Source organism: Polyodon spathula, chromosome 30 (genome assembly GCF_017654505.1).
Source record: "Polyodon spathula isolate WHYD16114869_AA chromosome 30, ASM1765450v1, whole genome shotgun sequence".
Lineage (NCBI taxonomy): Eukaryota > Metazoa > Chordata > Actinopteri > Acipenseriformes > Polyodontidae > Polyodon > Polyodon spathula.
In genome coordinates, this window is record NC_054563.1 from 2,839,046 (window position 1) to 2,860,638 (window position 21,593).

General features: G+C 38.4%; 1 protein-coding gene across 3 annotated transcripts; it reads right to left on the bottom strand.

Annotated features, from left to right (window-relative positions):
* Nucleotides 1–706: 706 nt before the first annotated feature.
* On the bottom strand, nucleotides 707–18,862 carry igsf5b (immunoglobulin superfamily, member 5b). 3 transcript variants are annotated; one of them, XM_041232740.1, is made up of 9 exons: nucleotides 18,665–18,862; nucleotides 16,436–16,515; nucleotides 12,950–13,258; nucleotides 6,875–7,171; nucleotides 6,034–6,159; nucleotides 5,015–5,039; nucleotides 4,494–4,591; nucleotides 4,212–4,267; nucleotides 707–2,542 (listed from the first exon to the last, which is right to left on the bottom strand). In XM_041232740.1, the coding sequence occupies exons 2-9, from the start codon at nucleotides 16,479–16,481 to the stop codon at nucleotides 2,462–2,464; spliced, it is 1,038 nt and encodes a 345-aa protein (XP_041088674.1). In that variant the 5' UTR covers nucleotides 16,482–16,515; nucleotides 18,665–18,862; the 3' UTR covers nucleotides 707–2,461. The 3 variants fall into 3 exon arrangements, with proteins under 3 accessions (XP_041088674.1, XP_041088675.1, XP_041088673.1); XM_041232739.1 differs by having other exon boundaries at nucleotides 709–2,545; XM_041232741.1 differs by lacking the exon at nucleotides 6,034–6,159 and having other exon boundaries at nucleotides 707–2,545.
* Nucleotides 18,863–21,593: the final 2,731 nt, after the last annotated feature.

Here is a 21,593-nt window from a genome sequence, read left to right on the forward strand (position 1 = left end):
TGATTAGTGTAGTGTCTTTGTATGTCTGCCAAGCTTCTTAAGACTTCTGTCTTCTGCCGATTCCTTTATTAACTGTTTTTGAACAGGGCAGGGGGAGGTTGTCTGTATATGCAACTAGTGCCAGGGCCAGCAAAGAACAAGTGATCTTCCGCTAGCTATCGCTGCCCCCTGTGTCATGCATTTCTTTTTTTCTTGTTTCACGAAGCATAACTTTGTATATAATTATACCTCCTCCCAGCAGAGGGGTGGGGGGTGGGGGGGTAGTTGACTAATTCTAAGTGAAAATGTTCACTTTAATAAACAGCTCTCTTACTGACTTGCTCCCAGTTCAGAGCTGAGCTGGAGCTGTTGCTGTCTGTACACAAGGTGGCGTGCAGATTACAGTTAGCTGCTTATTGATTAAACAGTTTTATTACACACATGCAAACTGAAAGTGTGAATGGGGCACTGAAATGACTTTGGAAGTAATATCTAAGTAGCTCAATCTTTTCACTAAACAGAGCCCTACTGTAGCAATCCTGCAGTGAATATTCACAGAATACAGCATAACATTAACCAGTGTACCATGACCCATTACTACAGCACAGCTAGCCTGACTACACAGAGTGCCAATGCAATTATTAAATCAGAAAACTTGATTATAGACACACAACACATGAGGGTTTTTTCTTTTTCTTTTATTCAGGTATATACAAAACTACTTAAACTTTGACAAATATTCAGGTATATACAAAACTACTTAAACTTTGACAAATATTTAGTAGATTACTGTCTTACAGTAGACAGATAGTATATACTTAATAAAGTGGATTTAAACGGTCCAATTACTAGTATTTCAGTTTAAGAATGGGAAGGATGGAACATGCTGTACAGGCCTAAGTGCTTTGCTAACGCTGTATCACATTTTTAATTTTGTAAAACAAGCAATTATAATCTGTATTTCTGCATCTCTGTAAACATCTGTACTTCTATGCTTTGTTGTAAAATGCAAGAAAGTGAATGTTTTAAGATTGCCAATGCAAACCTCAGTTTTTATAAAACACATGACCTGAACCTTTGTGTGTGTGTGTGTGTGCGTGTGCGTGTGCGTGTGCGTGTGTGTTTCTTATTTTTATTTTTTATTTTATTCAGGTCGTAACATTTTTCAGTTTCTGAAACGGTGCTGTCAAATCCTGATCTCTTATTACAAATTATTATTAAGCACATGATATCCTTTTCTGTCAATATCCACCAATGTTTTCGGAAGCAGGCCACTGAAAACAACTTCTTCAGATCAAGTTTTTCAGTTTCCTTCTGCATCTGTATTTGAAACCTGTCTCAATTTAACTTGATTTGCTGTGACACCCCTCGAGATGCAATTCCCAACAAGAACACGTGGCCAGAAAGAGGCTGTGTGTTTTTTAAAGAGACCTCGCTCATTTTTTTCCAGATGACACACTGTTGTGACGAGACATCCCTTGATTTGGTACAGTAGGAGTGAGAGTGTCATACAAGGCACTGAAATGGTTAATCAGCATTGCTGATATCTCCATCAGCCCTTACTGGGAGGCTCCAACGTCCCTAGTCTCAGAGATCTGTCAATTGTTTTTTTTATTGTTTGTGTCATTCATTCTAATAATGCATAATTCATTTAAATTAGATTACATTCAGTTCCACAGACGGAACACGTCCTATTTGCATCCTCAGAGATATTGAATAAAATATGTAAGATTAAAAAATCATCTGTTTTTAATATAAATGTCACAGACGGCTAATAATGTGTTTGAGTTTGTGCATTAATTATAATATTGTCCATAGACGTGTAGTTTTAAATAATTAATCATTTTGATAGTTGCCTAACAGAAATTTGGTGATGAGGCAGTTGTATAGCTATGGCCAAAAGTTTTGCATCACCCTATAGAATTAAAAACAATGCTTCATAAAATTGCATGAATGTTACGTTAACATATTGAATTGCATATGGCTTGGTAGTTTTCCAGAACGAAAAAACTGACAAATTAAAAAATGCGACATTTTGAAATCTAACATGAAATATTGCTATTCGTTACATGTCATTTTTTCTCCTGATCATTGCAATAATATTGAGTGCTTCCCAGTGCTATTACTCAAATACTTTAGGCTCTTCAATTCTAATTACCTGCCATAGACATATCTAACATGGGCCAGATCTTTATAGAAGCAGCTAGTGACGTTGAAGACCCCATAGCACTGGGTATCTAGTGAAATGATGTCACCGGCTCTCATGTCTACCGATTACAGGCACTCTTTACTTCTCTTGTCCCTCAAGTCCTGGCCTGTGTGGCAATGCTTGCAAAGCACCCAGTTTGTTTAGTGCAGACCTGTTCCGAAGAAAACAGGTCTGATGGCCTAAGAACCCATTCCAATAGGTGAACTAGTGTAGACCAAACTGAGTTCCATATTCACAAAGCCAATCAGCAATCCAAGGTAAGGTGGCCCCTCTCTAAACAACCGTCGCCTGTCTCATTTTCTTCGGGTTGACTGGATAGTGTCCCTTGTTATTTGTTTGAATCACATGAGGAACCTGCTGAGAAAAAAAAAAAAAACAGGTCAAGAGCCTTTGGTCATAAAAAGAAATGATTCAGTGGTATTTTGCCATCGTGACTGGCACGGCTTCTCTTTCCACCTCTCTGATTTTATCAAGAATTTTGTAAACTGTGCTGTTTATATTTCTGTCAGTTTACGTTTGTCATTGATGTGATGCAGTTTAATCCTTGGAGGAAAAAGGAAAAAACAAGGAACGGAAACTCACTGGGAATCTCGAACAGCCCTCGAAAACATAGGAGCTATACAGAGAAACATAGGAGTTATATAGAAAAACATAGGAGCTATACAGAGAAACATAGGAGCTATACAGAGAAACATAGGAGCTATATAGAGAAACATAGGAGCTATATAGAGAAACATAGGAGCTATATAAAGAAACATAGGAGCTATATAGAAAAACATAGGAGCTATATAGACAAACATAGGAGCTATATAGAGAAACATAGGAGCTATATAGAGAAACATAGGAGCTATACAGAGAAACATAGGAGCTATACAGAGAAACATAGGAGCTATACAGAGAAACATGGGAGCTATACAGAGAATACAGAGAAACATAGGAGTTATACAGAGAAACATAGGAGCTATATAGAAAAACATAGGAGCTATATAGAGAAACATAGGAGCTATATAGAGAAACATAGGAGCTATATAGAGAAACATAGGAGCTATATAGAAAAACATAGGAGCTATATAGAAAAACATAGGAGCTATACAGAGAAACATAGGAGCTATATAGAAAAACATAGGAGCTATATAGAGAAACATAGGAGCCATATAGAGAAACATAGGAGCTATATAGAGAAACATAGGAGCTATATAGAGAAACATAGGAGCGATATAGAAAAACATAGGAGCTATACAGAGAAACATAGGAGCTATATAGAAAAACATAGGAGCTATATAGAGAAACATAGGAGCTATATAGAGAAACATAGGAGCTATACAGAGAAACATAGGAGCTATATAGAAAAACATAGGAGCTATACAGAGAAACATAGGAGCTATATTTTTTTTAAAACTTCATTTTTAGACATCTGACAAATGCATTGAGAGGAATCTCAACAAACTGCTTGGTTTTTGCATTTTCTTAGCAAACAATATAAACAAGTGGAGTATAGTGAAAAATATTTGCCCCATTAATAAAAGTGACCAGCAGTGGACAATAATACCCTATGAACATTAAAACATAAGAACCCATAACTGCTTCCATGGAAATCTGCAGTCTGCAGTTATCACTGGACACAATAACAGAAATTAGTTTTAGCTGTGAGGTGGCATTCGATTTAGGCAATTTGTATTTGGTTGGAAATTGTGGGTAATATTTATAAAAAATAATAACAAAATGACACAAAGATATATAAATACAAATAATTAGGAGAATAAATCAGCTATGCATTTTTTCAAGTTTGATCTGGTGAAAATATTCTAGAATGATTAAACTGATCCTTAATAGCCCAGTGTGAAGAATAAAAGGTATACAGTTTATAAATGTTTAAATATATTGTCTGTAGCTTACAGAATTATTACCACACCAGTCGGTTACATTAAAGAAATGAGCTGATCTGGCAAGCCTGAACTGTGCAGAAGCATTGAAGCTACCACTATGATACAGAGGATCTTCTAAAGTCATTAAACAAGGGTACCTCTAAGGCAACTGTCTTATTGCCCGTGTCACGACTGCCCTGGGACTCCTGATTGCCTGTTGAAGAAGGAGAGAGTTTTACAGTAGGAGTTTTACAGTAGAGTTTTACATGCTGTAACAACCTATCTATATAAGTCATGTTTTTCTCCATAGTACAGCCGGTAGTGTATATTAATTAATAGCATTGGTTAACATTCTTCAGTCATCAGTCTTCATTTATATTGTTAACCCAGCAGTGGGTATACCATCATTGCAGCAATGTAAGATCCTTACAAACGCCTACCTGAAATGTTTTCTGCAGAAAACCCTAAATTAATCTTCCCTTGAATTTGCGGCATCTTGGAATTTTGCTCATTTGGGGATCTGCCTTGAGAAACTTTTCTATTTAAAGAAACAAAAAAGAAAGCAGAAATAGTAGAAATTCGAGCCAGAGCTGTAAAGAAGCTGTAATGGAGCCAAAAAAAAAAAAAAGTGGGTTATTAGATATCTGACATTAAAATCCCGGATGCTCTTCTGAGGTGTGCGCCTCAAGGACATTTTTATAGCGGCCTCATTATAGAAATTCCACCTTGTTCAGGCTTGCTCAGAGACAGCCACATAGGTAAACATGCTCATGCGACTTTATTAAACATGCCAAAAACCCAGAAGTGCATTATTAGGAACACATATCATGGAATAAAAATAAATATTCTGCACATTCTGTCTGTGTAAAGTATTTCTTTAAGACATGCAATATTTACAGAAGGAGACACTGGATATAAGCAGCTGGTTTCAAATTGCCAGTGTTTCTGAAAATGCACTTGCCTCATTTCTTCCTGATAGCTGGACTCTGAAAGAAAATGAAATATGGTTTCAATATAAAGCATAACTAAGCACCCTGTCTTCTATTCATAAGGTTTTTGGAATTAAGGCAAAATAAATGGTTTTTAAATCTGGGGGGGGTTGAGCTGTATTATGAGATTACCGAGACAGTATATTTGTCTTGCTCTTCCCCCATGGTCCCTTGGAATGGCTGTCTACAATATTTAAATATGTGGCGAGTGTTATTTGTTTCGAGATGTAGATTCATAGCCTGGAGGCTATGGAGTGTTCAACCCTATTGACAGTTCATGATTGACGAGGACAGCAATGTATCACTCCCTTTGCCAGGAAAATGGTTTTACAATTGCTAATTTGGAAACCCATATAAAATAACTTGGTACAGTCTATTGGGGACAAAGATATTTAGACTCTTTTTGAGAATACAAATTCGCACTTCGGAGTCAGATAATGACAATATACAGGGGCTGCTCTTTACTATAGTAAGTCAATTGCACCGTACTCTGTTGCCAGAGAGGAACTTGTGATCAGAATGCAATGAGAATGCAAGCAAGTTCCTGAATCTCCATTTTGCAGACGGTTGGCATTCTCTCTATGTTACCTGCGCTGGCTGACCCTGACATCTATGCTTGAAGGAGCAAAAGTCAGAGTCTTAAAACATCTTCTATGACATATAATGCTAGCCATTAGTTTGGGGTTGTTTCTCGGTTTCTTCAACTATTGATTTATTTTTTATTTTTTAAAGATATGCACTTCAAAATTCATGCACATTAACTGCACTGTATGTATCAGGAAAATACATAATGTGTGGGGTTCCACTCTCCCAATTACAGAATACTCTGCTAAAGGCATGCAGTAAATATTTGTAAATGATAACTGCAGTGTAGCTATGTGTAGTTAATGCACCTGTAGTTTGAACAGTGTCCAAATAATTAAACAGATTCAGATCAAATTCAAGACAGTGGACAGGTGAAAATAAATTTTAAAAGAAGAAAACTACTTACTTGAGCTTGTTCTCTTTTTGCAGCAGAACACAATTCCAACAATGATGAGCACTATTAAAGCCACCGCAGAAAAAGTAACAGTGACGGCTATCAAGACAGTTTTGTCATTGCTGGGTTTGGCATGTTCTGGAATAACAGAAGCAGCCTAGATTAATACTAATCAGACAGCTAAATGTACTGAATATCAATGCAGCCTTTCTTATAGTGACCAAGCAGTTCTGATAGGGGTCAAAGCCCCCGGTGTGTTTGTGTCCACTTGACACTAAACACTAAATCGAGGGGCTTCGGTGCAAAAGTCTGAAAACTACAGCTGATGAAAGCAGGAAAATTGGTCAGCTTGCATTAGAATGATATGGGACTCTATTTGAAACTAGCGTAAAGCCAAAGGTTATTCTAGAGAGGATTACAATCCTATTGATGCTATAAAACTAGAAACAAGCTACAATGAACAGAAATCAGGTTTTTCCCTAAAATAGCTTCATCAGATTGTAGTATTCTGTGCAACATGCCTTTTTAGATATGAATTAAATTATTTTCAACATTAAGATCAAGGGCAACAAAAAATCAATGATTTCATTTCTTTGCTTAAAACAGTGGGAGTTTTTACACCCGTAGGTATTTAATTCAATGTTGTAAGGTTTTCACCTCAGTGTTTGAGGTCAACAGAAATGGCATTCTCAACTCCGATCACCACTCTCTCTGTATTCTCAACTCCAGTAACCGCGCTCTCCGTATTCTCAACTCCAATAGCCAAGCTCTTTCAGTATTCTCAACTCCAGTAACTGCGCTCTCCGTACCAGTTCAGTTTCCTGTTCTGTACCTGGACAGGTAAATGGCTCACCTGCAGTGACTGTCAGGTTGACAGTGGTGGTCTGTGGCTCAGGCAGGGCAGGGATGGAGGCGACACATACTATTGTGACATCACTGCTTGGAGCCAGTCTAAGAGTACTTGTCGTGTCGTAGAACTCAGTACTGAGAGAGCTGCCTGTGGTGTAGTTCTGAGGGTCAGCCCAAGTCTTGTTCAACATCCAGGTGATCTTTGGTTCAGGGTACCACTTTGAAGCCTGGCAGACAATGGTCGTGGAGTGATCCTGCAGCACACTCAAGCTGTGATTTGTAATCTGTAATGAACCATTTACTGCAAATAAAAAGACAACAGGGACACTGTTCTATATTTATTGAGATTTGAAAATGCATAACATTCTGCTCTATTTTTTCTGGTCCTACCTGGTTCTTCTAAGAAATCTGGTAATTGGAAGCCCATCTTACACCACCACATTTACAACTGAAATCTATTTCTCAAATTATTTATAAACTACACTTATATAATAGAAAAGTTGCAAGCGGAAAAAAAGGAGCATAATCCCAGACTTAAGTTATTAAGGAACTACTTTTCCCATATCTTGATTCCCATGTATTTCAGCTCAAGGCTATTACCGCCAAACATTGTGGTCTGTAATCCTCTGTAACTCCCTTGCTTCAGTAAATAAGCAGTTATGAGTTAGTGGACTTTTTGAAAATTTCAGGAATGACAGCTTGTGATCCCACTGTTTGAGAGTGCAGCTCTGGAGCTGAAATGTGAATAATCTGAAAAATAAATTCTGCTAAGAATTAAGAATCTATGCAGACATGTGTACAAACAATTCTGCAAAAGCTCTGAGGCTAGTTGGGGACAGACACACTGCATCATTGTAGACTGAAGCACTAAACAGTCTCATAATTATGGATCAGCACCTCAGTGTGAAAGCATCAGTGCAGAAACTAGTTTCAGTCTATCATCAGAGGGGTCATGCACCTCATACAATAAAACCATACCCAGATATCCCTATACAGCTGGAATACATACATTTGAAGAGAATGCCCACCCCAGCTCATCTGCAATGACAATGCAACGGAACAGCAATTGCAGTTCTGTTCTGAGGTGCAATGAGGTTTCTGTGTGGCTTTGCACTTGTGTTGCAATCAGCGCTATCCCGATAGTGGGTTTCAAGCGTCTCATGCAGAGAGCTGTATAAAAAGGGCAGCGTCCCCTATAGAATTCAGTCTGTCCTTATGCATTATTTGCCAACACTGGTTAATGGTTGTTTTGTCTTCATTCAAAATGTTTTTTGTACCAATGCGGTTATGGCAGGGGTAGCTAGAAAATGAGCATTTACAATAGTGTAAAGATAACACAAGTAAACCTATAAAGAAACATATACAACCACATTAACTCCCATGTATTACACTGTGTAACAACATTTTTTTGTTATTGGGTAGTAAGTGTTATTTCCTAATTGCTTATGTCTCAAAAGTATAGAAAATGGCTATTATTCCCCACAGACTTTGTAAATACAGTATAATTGTAAATCTCAAAAAACTACTCACTTCTAAATCTTTTGTAGTCATCTTTGTATTACTTTAGTATAAATACATGTTAATTTGGATTCATATGTTGTTTTTTTCTGACTTTATGTGAACGAAAAGACACACATTTGCCCATTTTCCCATTGGAAATAGTGATATTTGAAATATCACTGTCCTGGTCACAAAAGCAAAGTTTGTGGGGAATAATAGCCATGTTCTATACTTTTGAGGCATAAGCAATTAGGAAATAACATTTACTACCCAGGAACAAAAATTGTGTTACATAGTGTTATCAGTGGAAAAGGAATAGGTTTAATAAAGTAATAAAGCAGCAATGCCAGATAGATTAGACACACTGTCAGACTATTGCTGGCACATGAGATAGCCCCAGTAGCACTCTGTGAGCTGCGTTTGAGTCTCATAAGGCTTCCGCTGCATGTCAGTCGATCATAGCTTCTTTCCAATTTTAGCATATAATTCATTAGAAACAACAATCTGGTAAAGGGCTTTGCCTACACAGCTCATTTAAAACGTTAAGCACATTTAACATTTAAAGCATCGATCATAAGCTCACGTTAATTTGTACTGCGTTAGACAGCACTGTAACAAGAGGAAGGCTTAAGTCGAAGCAGCTGTCTGTTAATATATGCTGGGGTTTTAAGCTTTAAATTTTGAATAAAGCTTGTCCATTTTTTGTATGTGTAATGTATTTTTCTGCTAAAAAAAGATGATTAGATCCGATTGTGAAAGCTATTGGCTGTGGTTTTGTTTTTTATAAAGCACTCTGTGAGGCCAGCAGAGCGCTGTGCAAATGTAAGTCTGTACTGTGTTGAATTGGATTGCTAGGGCAGCACATGAAGGGATACAAATAAATGATAGCACTTTGCATAAAGTGTCTCTAATTACTGTGTGTTTACTTAGTAGTTACTTAGTGAACACAGGTGTACTTGCACATCACTATAATGTTATTATGCATAGTTACAATCTACTAGTCCTGTATAAACCGTCATATAAGAACATAAGAAAAGTTTCGATATGAGATAAGGCCGTTCGTCGCATCAAGGCTTGTCACTCCTACTGGGGAATCTAATCTGAAAGCACCAAATCTTTTTTAAATGTCCCCAGTGTTTTAGATCCTAATACTTCACCTGGTTGGCTATTCCATGCATTTATAACTCTCTGTGTAAAGAAGCGCTTTCAATCTTCTGTTCTAAATTTACTTTTACTCAGCATCCAGTTATGCCCTCTTCTCTGTGTGCTGAATTTGGTGCAGTGTAAGCATAGTGTCTATAGCAAGGCTTCCTCTTGGAGAGACTGTCTTGATAAGTGTTGGGTTTCCCTCTGTTTTATTTTTTAAATCTCGGTACGGGTAATGAAAAATATTTTATTTTATTCTCGGCATTATGTCAGCAGGTATTTTTCTGGCCTGTTTCCAGCTCCCTGCTATATATTCTACTGTTTCGAGACCCCTGTAAAAATGGATCGAATCATCTAGAGGAAAAACCCTGCTTCTTCTGAGGATTTGTGGTTCTCATCTGCTAATATGTTTAAATGAATGTACCACAAATCTCCTGCATGCTTGCTGACTGTTCGTCTGAAACGCCAAGATGCACATTTAATTAAGAAAAAGGCACTGCTTAAGGAAAGTTCTTCCACTTCTCCAGCAAATCATTTTATTTAGCAAATACACGTGTCAATGGATATAGTCAGCACGAACTTATAGCACCATCAATCAGGAGACCCAGTAGGTAATGTATTGCAGTCAAAAGGGTCAGTGCCTTTTTATATATATATATAATTATTTAGAAACGTTTTTTAGCTTAGTTATAATTTTCCAAAATTGACAAAATGCTTTAAGTACTGAGTAGAATTAAAGATAAAGTGCATGATAAAGCACATGAGCTGTGAAAGAATAGTGTGGTCGGGGCTCCCCTCTGACCATACGAAGAACCTGTGGAGTTAGGGGAACTCTAGGTCAGGGGAATCATTATCCCCCCCCCCCCCCAGAGGGGACCACCACAGAGGCACGCGTCATATCAAAAAGTGAGGAGGAGGAAAAAAGCTAACGCAAGAGAAAGAGCTGAGCTGTGACTGGGTTTAAATAGGGAGTCAATGATGATAGACAGGTGATAGCCCTGGCTCACTCCCCCTGAATTTCACTTAAAGAAAACCAAATGAATGAATCAGTGGTTGACACGGATAATGACAGACAATAATTGAAAAGTATTTTAGGTGGTATTAGAGATTGATATAAGTGGTGGTAAAAGTTAAGCGAACTGAACCGCTGAACTGTTGAAAGCTCATATTCTTATCCCATCTTGGCTGTCTGAATCCTTTCCTATTGCAGACGGTGATTCATTTTATTTATGGCTTCACTCCCATCTAGGAGACTCTTTTTTATTTAAGTGTCTCTCTGAACATACTTCAGTCTAATTTTCTTTCCCTATATGAATAAAGGACGGCAGTAGAGCTGTAGCAAATACATGTACCTGCTACCCAAACCAGACGAGTGCAGCTCGGACAAAACATTCCCTACAGCCACAGCCAAAAGCTTAGCATCACCTCGAATTTCAGGGTTGAGACATACTTAACAGCAAAATACAATATGAACATAATTTTGATCTTTTATCTAACATCATGTAATCAAAGAGAATACAAAATGATATTGAAAAAGCCATAATAGTAGTACAGTATTTCATGTTAGATTTCAAAATGTCACATTTTTCAATTTTTGTTAGTTTTTCATGAAATATATGGAAAACTACAAAGCAGTGTGCAATTCAATATGTTAAGGTAACATTATTCAGCAGGTTTCATTTGACTTTATGGAGAATGAATTAATTCTATAGGGTGATGCAAAACATTTGGCCAGAGCTGTACATTCCTAGTGAGCGGTGAGGGAGAGAGTCAGCATGGTACTCACTGAGATGATCACAGCGTGGTACTCACTGAGATGATCACAGCGTGGTACTCACTGAGATGATCACAGCGTGGTGCTCACTGAGATGATCACAGCGTGGTACTCACTGAGATGATCACAGCGTGGTACTCACTGAGATGATCACAGCGTGGTGCTCACTGAGATGATCACGGCGTGGTGCGCACTGAGATGATCACAGCGTGGTGCTCATTGAGATGATCACAGCGTGGTGCTCATTGAGATGATCACAGCGTGGTACTCATTGAGATGATCACAGTGTGCTGAACGTACCGCTGTATGTAGCTATGAACTTCACAGCTATGTTACTGTTCACAATACAAAAGCATAATTGTTGCCATTGTACTGATGACATGACAGCACCAAAGGCTTGGAAACATAGCAATACAACTGTAGAGTAAAAATGACCAAAATCAATAGGATTTTTTTCTTCCAGTGCAGATATAGTGAAGGCCTGTAAAGCCCAGGTTGAAATCTTCAATTGAATTGTTTTATTCTTTTACTGCCGCATCCCCTCAATGATTTGAAGCCATAGTGACGATTCTATATGAGCAGCTCAACAGCAGCGGAAGCAATCTCCAATGGAGGTCATAGAAGTGAGTCATTCGCTTCTTTATTGATATGCACATACATACTAATCATGGTCTGCAATGTCAAATGACAGCACAGCCCTGACAGTTTATTGCAAATTAAAAATCTGTCCAGAGATTCAAATGATTAAGCTATATTTAAAGACGCAGATAGAGCGATAGATACAGCTTGGGCCAAAGGTTTTGCATCACCCTATATAATTAACTAATTGTGCTTCATAAGGTTAAATGAAACCTGCTGAATAATGTTACATTAACATAAATGAAAAATGTAAAAATTTGACATTTCGAAATCTAACATGAAATACTGTGCTACTATTATGGCTTCCAGTAGACTTTTGCAATATCATTTTGTAGCTTCTTTGATTACATGATGTTAAATAAAAGATCTCAATTATGTTGATATCAGGTTTATTATTATTATTATTATTTATTATTATTATTATTATTATTATTATTATTATTATTATGATTATGTCTCAATCCTAAAATTCTAGGTGATGCAAAACCTTTGGCAATGGCTGTAGCTAGATAGATAGATAAATAGTTTTTTAAGCTTGTCAAGGTCACTGTTTCGGGTCACACAGTTTTTTGACACAAGCAACTCTGCAGCAACAACTTGGACAGCATGCATTGTATATGAGAAGAAGGCTCTTAATATTGTCCAGGCAGCTTTCCTTTGATATGCTTACATTAACAGGGAACAAAAACTGGTGTGACCCAAATAACAGACTACCTTAAAATGCACATCGGAAATTTAAAATTAGAAACTACAGTATGATAATAATGCTTTTACAAAGATCCCTCATGACTATGAGCTCCCCAGCACTGCTATCTTATCTGTTCCCAGCGCACAGGGGGTTTAGGCGTTCATTTGACCTATGACCTTAATGCACTTAAGCATATGTCTGATAGGTGACACTAAATAAAATGATCAAGACCCAGACATTGCCTGATGCAACCCCAATGTCATTCATTCTTATATAGGGTTTCCAAATGGGCTGAGCAGCTTACTACAAAGGGAATGGATAAAAACACAAACCTTGTACTGATAAATTAGCTTCCTTTGTCTCAATATTTTGTAGGTCACACATCACCACCCCACTGTCCTGAAGACTGACTTTGGATATGATAAGTTCAGCGGTGAAGGCGTTACCCTGCGTATTGTTCCGAGAGGTGAAGCGTGGATTTGTTACGACAGGTCCTGTCGCGGACAAAATGGTCAGTACTGTCCTGCCATTTAACAACCAGGTCATGATTACCCAGGGTTCAGACAAGGTGCAGTTAAACAGGGCATCGCTGTTGAGAAGAACAGCAGCGCTCTGGGGACCCTGGAGGATCTGAGAATAACCTGGGGGAAGAAATAGATTTAAATCCAAATTAGATGAGCTGTAATATCCAACATTAGGATATTGTAATTACTGTACTGTGGATTTCACATTCAGTATTAAAGCTAAGCTATGAATTCACTGAATTATATTGTTATTTTTATATGTGTTGCCATTGATGAGACAACTTGTTTAGTTGGTTTACCTTTACATGTTATTGCAAATTCAAGGCAGTTGTGACAGACAGACAGATAGACACAAATGAGAGCTTTAAAAATTGCTTAGGTGACACTTTCAAATAATGACCTCAAATTCACAATGAATCCCGACTGAATCCCACAAGAATAACACCTGAATATCTTCTGCACATCCTGGGGTTCTGGGGTAATCCGTTTTGAATTCAGCCTGTTAATCATGTGGATTGAATTACCCATATTCATTCCATGTTCCTTTGTAACAAACGATGTAGACCACGTGTCATCACAATGCCCTGGTGGGCGAGTAAGAGGGTATGAATTAATGAATTCATTAGGAGGGGAAAGGGGAAGCTAAATGTTCCTCAGTGTTAGCGTAGAAGATACTCAGGTGTTATTCCTAGACGGAATTCATTGTGAATTTGCAGTCATTATTTTAGTGTTGCTGTTGCTTATTTGTTTTGTCCATGCATTATAAACCACTTTATAACCGAATGCCTTTAATGAGTCAATAATGTGAGTGGCACCCTCCTTTTTAGCAATCAAACTCTCAGACCTTTTCAATTTTTCTTTTTGTCGTCAGAACAGATGACGTAAAAGTAAACTATGGGAGTGATGCAGTGCAGATTGTGACCTGGCAAAGAACCGGGGCTGCCCGTTTCGAGGGTGGGGTTGAGCTTGTGCAGTTTCTGTTTGCTTGGGTGAGGTGTTTACTTCAGTCACATTAATCTACTTTGGTAAATAACTAATTATTCTAACACGTGCAACTAATGAGCCTTAAACCAGACTTTAGGTACAATCTTCTTCTTCTTCTTCTTCTTCTTCTTCTTCTTCTTCTTCTTCTTCTTCTTCTTCTTCTTCTTCTTCTTCTTTGCACCTGTATCTCTTTTCCAGAAACAGGGGTCTACATTGCACAGCAACTGAGGGCAGAATAGCTGGTGGTTTATTCTAATAATAGCTCATTCTGAGCCATAGTCATGTTTTTTGCTGGGACTTTTCCATGACCTGAGAGGCAGTTGTGTTTTGACAGTCTCTCAAAGATGAACTCTGGCTTTGCCATTGATTTGATATATGCTCGGCTCCAACTCGATTCAGAGCAGCATGTCTTCAGTTGTAAATGGAAATGACTTTAGCGCAGCACAAGCTGCTGTTGAAACCACATCATATCAGTTTAAACAGCTATCGGGTTACCTGATAAAATCAAACACAGTTGATGAATGGAGATGGGTTAAAGCAGCGTGTGAAGACTTTAATTATTAGGAGAAGGCAGGTTCAGATTAATAGGAGGCCAGCTGAAGTATGGGCACATAAATAATGCTTGGCTAAGATAAATAAGCAGAGGATTACTGCATTTAGTTTTGTTCCCTGGTGATGAGGTCTTCAATTTAAATGTCTTTCCTTATAATTGGGTTTTGTAATTGCTTACGTGTGAAACAGAATATGCAATGTCCTACAGTGAATAGAGGAGAGAGTTTCACACATTTGCATTTTATCTTGAGTATAATCCCTTTTATTAAAACAGCTCCAAAGAGACACAGCAGCAGTGAACCTGCCATATTTGATCCTGTATGATATCATGGGGGGGGGGGGTAAAAAAAACAGTGTTATTGTATTGAACTTGCCGTAGAGTAACAAAATTTGTTAATAAAACAATTCATTAATGCTCTGAAATTCAGTCGGTAATACATAGTAATATCTTTATATAGTGCCTTTCATAATGGACCACCATCACATAGCACTTTACAGAGGCAGGCTGTGAACTGTGCATTGTCACTTACAATAGGACATCGATTTAACATCTCATCTGCAGTATGGAGCACAAAGAGGTTAAGTGACTTGCTCAGGAGCACACAGTGTTAGAGGTGGGATTTGAACCAGTGACCTTGTGGTTACAAGCCCTGGACTTTAACCACTGGACCACACTGCTGATATCAAAAACAGGTCAAGTACATCACTTCCTGTCTCAAATGACTAGATAATGGGAACTCAATCAAAATGCATGTTAACGAGATCAATAAAAATGAATGGAAGCATCATCTGTTGTTATGGAAACTAGTGCTAGCGTACAGGAAGACTGCTCTCCCACCAGAGCAGCCAAATGAAAATCAAACATAATGGGAACATCTATTTTCTGTATAATTTGTGAGCTTCATTTAAAATTGTGCATTTTGGCACGCAGAATGTATATTTGTTTAGAATACTTCACATATAAAATGCTGATTTACAATTATCTGACATGCGGGGAAAGCTTACTATGCTTACTATATACAGCTCTTCTAATGTGCATTTTGCAATCTTTTTTTGGTTCAAAAGAAAAAAAGACCTTTTTTGTAGATGGGGCGGGGGGTAGAGGGTGTAAGCCATCTATGTAGACTTGGTTAGAATTTATTTTCATATGTTGATATCTACTTTTGTACATAAATCAATATTTCAATCAATAAGTGCCATTGGTATTTGCAGTTGTTAGTTATTATACATGTATACCATGCATGTAACACATTATTACATATTTATTACGCTTTTAAAATTACAATAGACCTCCCAACCCAATACACAGTATATTTATAATTGTTGGGTGAATTCCTCTCCAATCATGTTGAATGCATTTTCTCTGGTTGGCTGCTCTTCGCTCTCCACTGTGATTAATAAGCTCAATATGATTAGAAGTAGCCAGCGAACAAAGTTGATTGTTAATACAGTATTATAAGAACATTTTATATGCTTACAGATGTGTAACGGTGAAAGTGTACATAAAGTGTGAGGGAAGTCTGACAACATTACAAATACATTTAGGCAAAATCCATGTCAATGATCTGTTGCCTGTAAGGAAACTTTATTGTAATAATATATGTAGTATGCCATTTTCTAAACAAAGATTTCATTATTTACTTTTAGTTTTTTATTTGTATAATTCTAATCAAATCTACAGTACAGGTGGGCTGTCATATAATGTATGTAGATAATGCATGTCATATAATTCAAAGATTGAATTATTTAAGACCTTACCTAGAAATGAATGCAGTAACACAAGCAGGCAGCCAGTGCTGTGCATGGTGTCCAGGGTATTCTCACTGACACCCTCAAAGCTGAAAGGCAGATTAAAAAGGGGAGGCATTTTAATAATTTATTCTCTAATATTTTACCATGCTATATATATATTGAGACCGGGTATCTTATATGCTGTGCATGTACATTATAAAAGTGAAGTGTGTGTACAACCATGTATCATATATACACAGCTGTTCAAAGCACTACATACAAGCAGGTGGTATCCAGGTATATCAATGTTACAAGCAGGTGGATGTTTTCCCTTAAAACCACTGTCTTCACCATTCAAGAACTTAGATATATGTATATATGTATGTGTGTATGTGTGTGTGTGTGTGTGTGTGTGTGTGTGTGTGTGTGTGTGTGTGTGTGTGTGTGTGTGTGTGTGTGTGTGTGTGTGTGTGTGTGTGTGTGTGTGTGTGTGTGTGTGTGTGTGTGTGTGTGTGTGTGTGTGTGTGTGTGTGTGTGTGTGTGTGTGTGTGTGTGTGTGTGTGTGTGTGTGTGTGTGTGTGTGTGTGTGTGTGTGTGTATCTGATTGATATTCCATTTAGGTAAAACGTTAAAAAAAAACGCCTTTTTCTTAGGCTGCTCTTGGATAAATGAAGATTATGAATAAGCCAATTATGATTCCTCATGAAACTCAAATGTTAACATTGAACTCGCGGAGGGGATTTTTAATTAATCAAATTCCATCCGCACTAATGTAAAAAAATTCAATATTAACAGTGTCAATCTCTTGCATCGTTTCAATGAAATCACTCTTATCCAAACACAGAAAGGTGCTCCTGGATTTCCTGCACACGCCCCACGTTTGGATTCATTGGAAGTGACCATGAATGCAATGCTAGGGGTATGACTAAGCTTTAAAGCTGTAATAAGATTTCTCATCAGCCCTGTTCGAATGGGATCAATGCCCGGCTTCGCTGAATCCACACAAACACCCAGCAGGTCTCTTAATTGCATTATTAATGCAGTTATGTGTTCAGAAATGCCATTTGAAATAAATACAGAAAGAGGGATACTGATGCAAAAGCTGCCTGTCAATGAAAGAAGGAGCCATTCACCTTTAGGTTGGCAGGGGTCAATCAGTCACTTTGATCGGATTAGAGCTGCTAAGGGAGTGTGTAAAATTAGTTCATTAGGTCTTGTCAGTTCCATTCGCAAACCCCCATTGCTGACAAACTACTGTCTCACAATCCCAAATCTCATGTTCATATCACGTAGCTGTTTCAACTCAAGGTAGCCCCTCCAGCACAGAGCTGAAGTGTAGTCATAGGGACAATAGACCAGTACCAAATTAACATCAATGGAAATGCAGCAGTGTTACTACATCGCATTGTAACGCAAGGGCAGTTACATTGGGAAGAGCCGTTGTTAGATTGCTACCACAAGGGTAACATTTTCAAATGACCACTGGTACCACAAAGCTAAATATATATGAGTTATGAGCCATTAGCTTGTAAATAGGTGGTACCTTTCGGAGGGAAAACAAAGTGCTTTATTGGGGGATGGGGGGGGGGCATGATAAAGCTTGATTTATAGAAAACGTGCTCACAATGAAATGTAGATGAATTACTGTACAAGGTGTATAATTGAGATAGGATAGATAGGAGACCATTTCCCCTTGGTTAAAAGCAACACACTCGCCCTCGGTGGAAATGATCAGCTGCCAAAGGAAAACTGCGAGGTGCTTCATCAATAAACTGGAGCAGTCCATCACATTATCGTGGGAGCAGCAGAGCACTGATAATGTGCGACTGTATCAGGACCAGTGTGAAATATCTGTTCTGTATTTCTCCATGATGTTGTTGCTGCTGCTTTTTAGGTTGTGGTCTGCTCACGGCTCTGATAAGCTTTCTTCACAGGATTACAAATGGGACAAAAATTTCTGTGAAGGGTGAGCTTGCATAGCGTGTGGAGATGGAATAACGCCAGTGCTGCACCTCTCCCACAATGCAAAAGAGGATTGGATTCTCCAGCTTTGACAAGAATCTACCTTTCACACACACAATGAAATATAGCGTTACAAATGTATGCTTCAAACAAAATACCAGCATGTTTCTTTCTTGCGATTCCTTGCATGGTGTTTTCACCGGCATACTGGCTATGGAAGTCACAATACTAGACCATGGCAACTGTACAGTGCAACAGCACAGTATCGCTGAATAAATACATGATTGCACTTACCTTTGCTTGTATGTTAGTGATCAGTAATCCTGGTGGTTTGGTTTCGGCAGCTTCCACACATGTTATAATTGCCCTCTGCCAATCACCAGCAAACTGACGTATCTGTGTGAAGGACCTGTCTGGTTTTTAGGGCAAGAACTTCAGTAGGATTTTCAGTCTGTGTAAAAACTATAGAGACTGTAGCTCCACTAGTCCCTGTTCTTCTTTTAATATGAAGCGAGTTCAGGTTAAAGTCCACAGCCCTGATAATGATTAATGTGTTTGAATCATGTGTAATGCATGTGAACAATAACTCCCATTGAGCTTTCACTTAGCAGCTGTGTGAAAATGATCTCGGATTATATTTAGCTATTCGCTCAAAATATTCTACCTAAAACAAACAAACAAACTTCCAGTGCACAGGGAAACCACAGAAAGAATTGCTTTTATTTACTGAAGCCTTGTTTAAGACTAAAGAGCTGTTATCGTGTCCGTTTTTTGAAATTTCATTTTTGGTTAAACTATGAATGGGTCGCATTTTGAAATATAAGCGTAGTACCTTCACTGTAGCTTCACTGTACACACCTCTTTTTATATTGTTTAACACAGGTGCTTACAAGAAGCTGGCTTGATGTGACCCTTTGTTTGATACATGTCACTAATGTATTGAGTTCCAGTCTCACAATCACAGAATGTAGTGCTAAGTTCATTTGGTAAATATTAGTGAATGGAACTAACTACAGAATAACTACATGTAGTTACTGTACACATAGCCCAACGTGTATCTAAATAAATAAATAAGTAAATAAGACCATCAGGTACAGGTACAGGTGGGTAACACTTTACACTTTACAATGTAACTATGAGTTGTTACAATGTGTTTAATGTGCAAATCATTTTACATGAGATATGCAAGTACACAAGTGCATTAGAAAAGGGTTCGGGTTCGTGTTAGAGTAGTTTTAGGGTTAGGTTGAGGGGGTTGTGGTTAGGGTTAGGGTAGTTTTAGGGTTAGGAATAGGGGTTCTGGTTAGGGTTAGTTCTAGGGTAGTTTTAGGGTTAGGTTTAGGGGTTGTGGTTAGGGTTAGGGTAGTTTTAGGGTTAGGTATAGGGGTTGTGGTTAGGGTTAGTTCTAGGGTAGTTTTAGGGTTAGGTTGAGGGGGTTGTGGTTAGGGTTAGGGTAGTTTTAGGGTTAGATGAGGGGGTTGTGGTTAGGGTTAGGGTAATTTTAGGGTTAGTTTGAGGGGGTTGTGGTTAGGGTTAGGGTAGTTTTAGGGTTAGGTGTGGGGGGGGTTGTGGTTAGGGTTATGAGGGGGTTGTGGTTAGGGTAGTTTTAGGGTTAGTTTGAGGGGGTTTGGTTAGGGTTAGGTTAGGGGGTTGTGGTTAGGGTTAGGGTAGTTTTAGGGTTAGGTGTTGGGGGTTGTGGGGGTTAGGGTAGTTTTGGTTAGGTGTGGGGGTTGTGGTTAGGGTTAGGGTAGTTTTAGGGTTAGGTGAGGGGGTTGTGGTTAGGGTTAGGGTAGTTTTAGGGTTAGGTGAGGGGGTTGTGGTTAGGGTTAGGGTAGTTTTAGGGTTAGATGAGGGGGTTGTGGTTAGGGTTAGGGTAGTTTTAGGGTTAGGTATAGGGGTTTTAGTGGTTAGGGCTAGGGTAGTTTTAGGGTTAGATGAGGGGGTTGTGGTTAGGGTTAGGGTAGTTTTAGGGTTAGGTTTAGGGGTTGTGGTTAGGGTTAGGGTAGTTTTAGGTTTAGGGGTTGTGGTTAGGGTTAGGGTAGTTTTAGGGTTATGTTTAGGGGTTGTGGTTAGGGTTAGGGTAGTTTTAGGGTTAGGGGTTGTGGTTAGGGTTAGGGTTAGTTTTAGGTTTAGGGGTTGTGGTTAGGGTTAGGGTAGTTTTAGGGTTAGGGGTTGTGGTTAGGGTTAGGGTTAGAGTTAAGGTTGGGGATAGGGTTAGGGTTCAAATGTTCACATCATATACATAGTAACTATGCATAATAACATTGTAATTATGTGTAAGTACACATGTATTTACTAAGTTACTACTCTGTAGATACACATTAATTTGAGACACAATGTAAAGTGTTGCGCACAGGTGGAGCATGCTGTGGATGATCCTCCAGAATGTACAAACAGTATATCTGTGGTGAAGGGCTCTGAACTCAAATCAGTGTTAAAGGTGGAGCACTCTAAACACTTCATAATTAAATGATTTACGCTCCCTTGTATAACATATGGGTATGAAAATATATGCATGATCAACTGATGTGTAAATGTGTATGCAACTGTACTATATGTGTATTTAACTATGTATATAATTTTTAATGACATCTGTACTTTATCTAAATCTCTTACACTGCCTTTGTTAGATGAGTATTTTACTGAATAAAACCAATTTGAAACTGAATTCAAATCTACTGTGAGGTGCTCAGCAGCTGTAATAGACTGCAGTCTGGAAATCTGAGCTTGCAGCTGTAGGAGTGCTTTTCAGAGGTGCTCTCTGTGTGATGTCTCACTCATCTGCTTATAGAAAATCTATTACACATCCTCTGCATATGCCAATCCAGTCAGCTTAATCCTGGAGGCCACACTCTCTGCTCTTGAGTCTTTTTTCTGAATCCTGAGGGGAGACGCTGATAAAGACTTGCTCGGCCGCTATCTTTTGTTATTACTACAGTGTGTTTAATGTTCTGTTTGTTGTCGCTGTTCACAGTGTATCGAATTGAAATGATTCCTGTTCATGTTTCCAGGGCAAGTTGAAATGTCAGTTGACATGCTTATTGAAGGCTTTGAGCACCACCTTATGCAGGTCTGTTGCAATTCCCAGTTTCTAATGTATTTCTACTTCCATTCAATATATATACACACACACACACACACGCTCAGCGGTTTTAATGCAGCAGTCTTGTTACTGCAAAGTTGGGGGGCGGCAGCTTAAACCATTTTTTGAGAAACCTCAGCA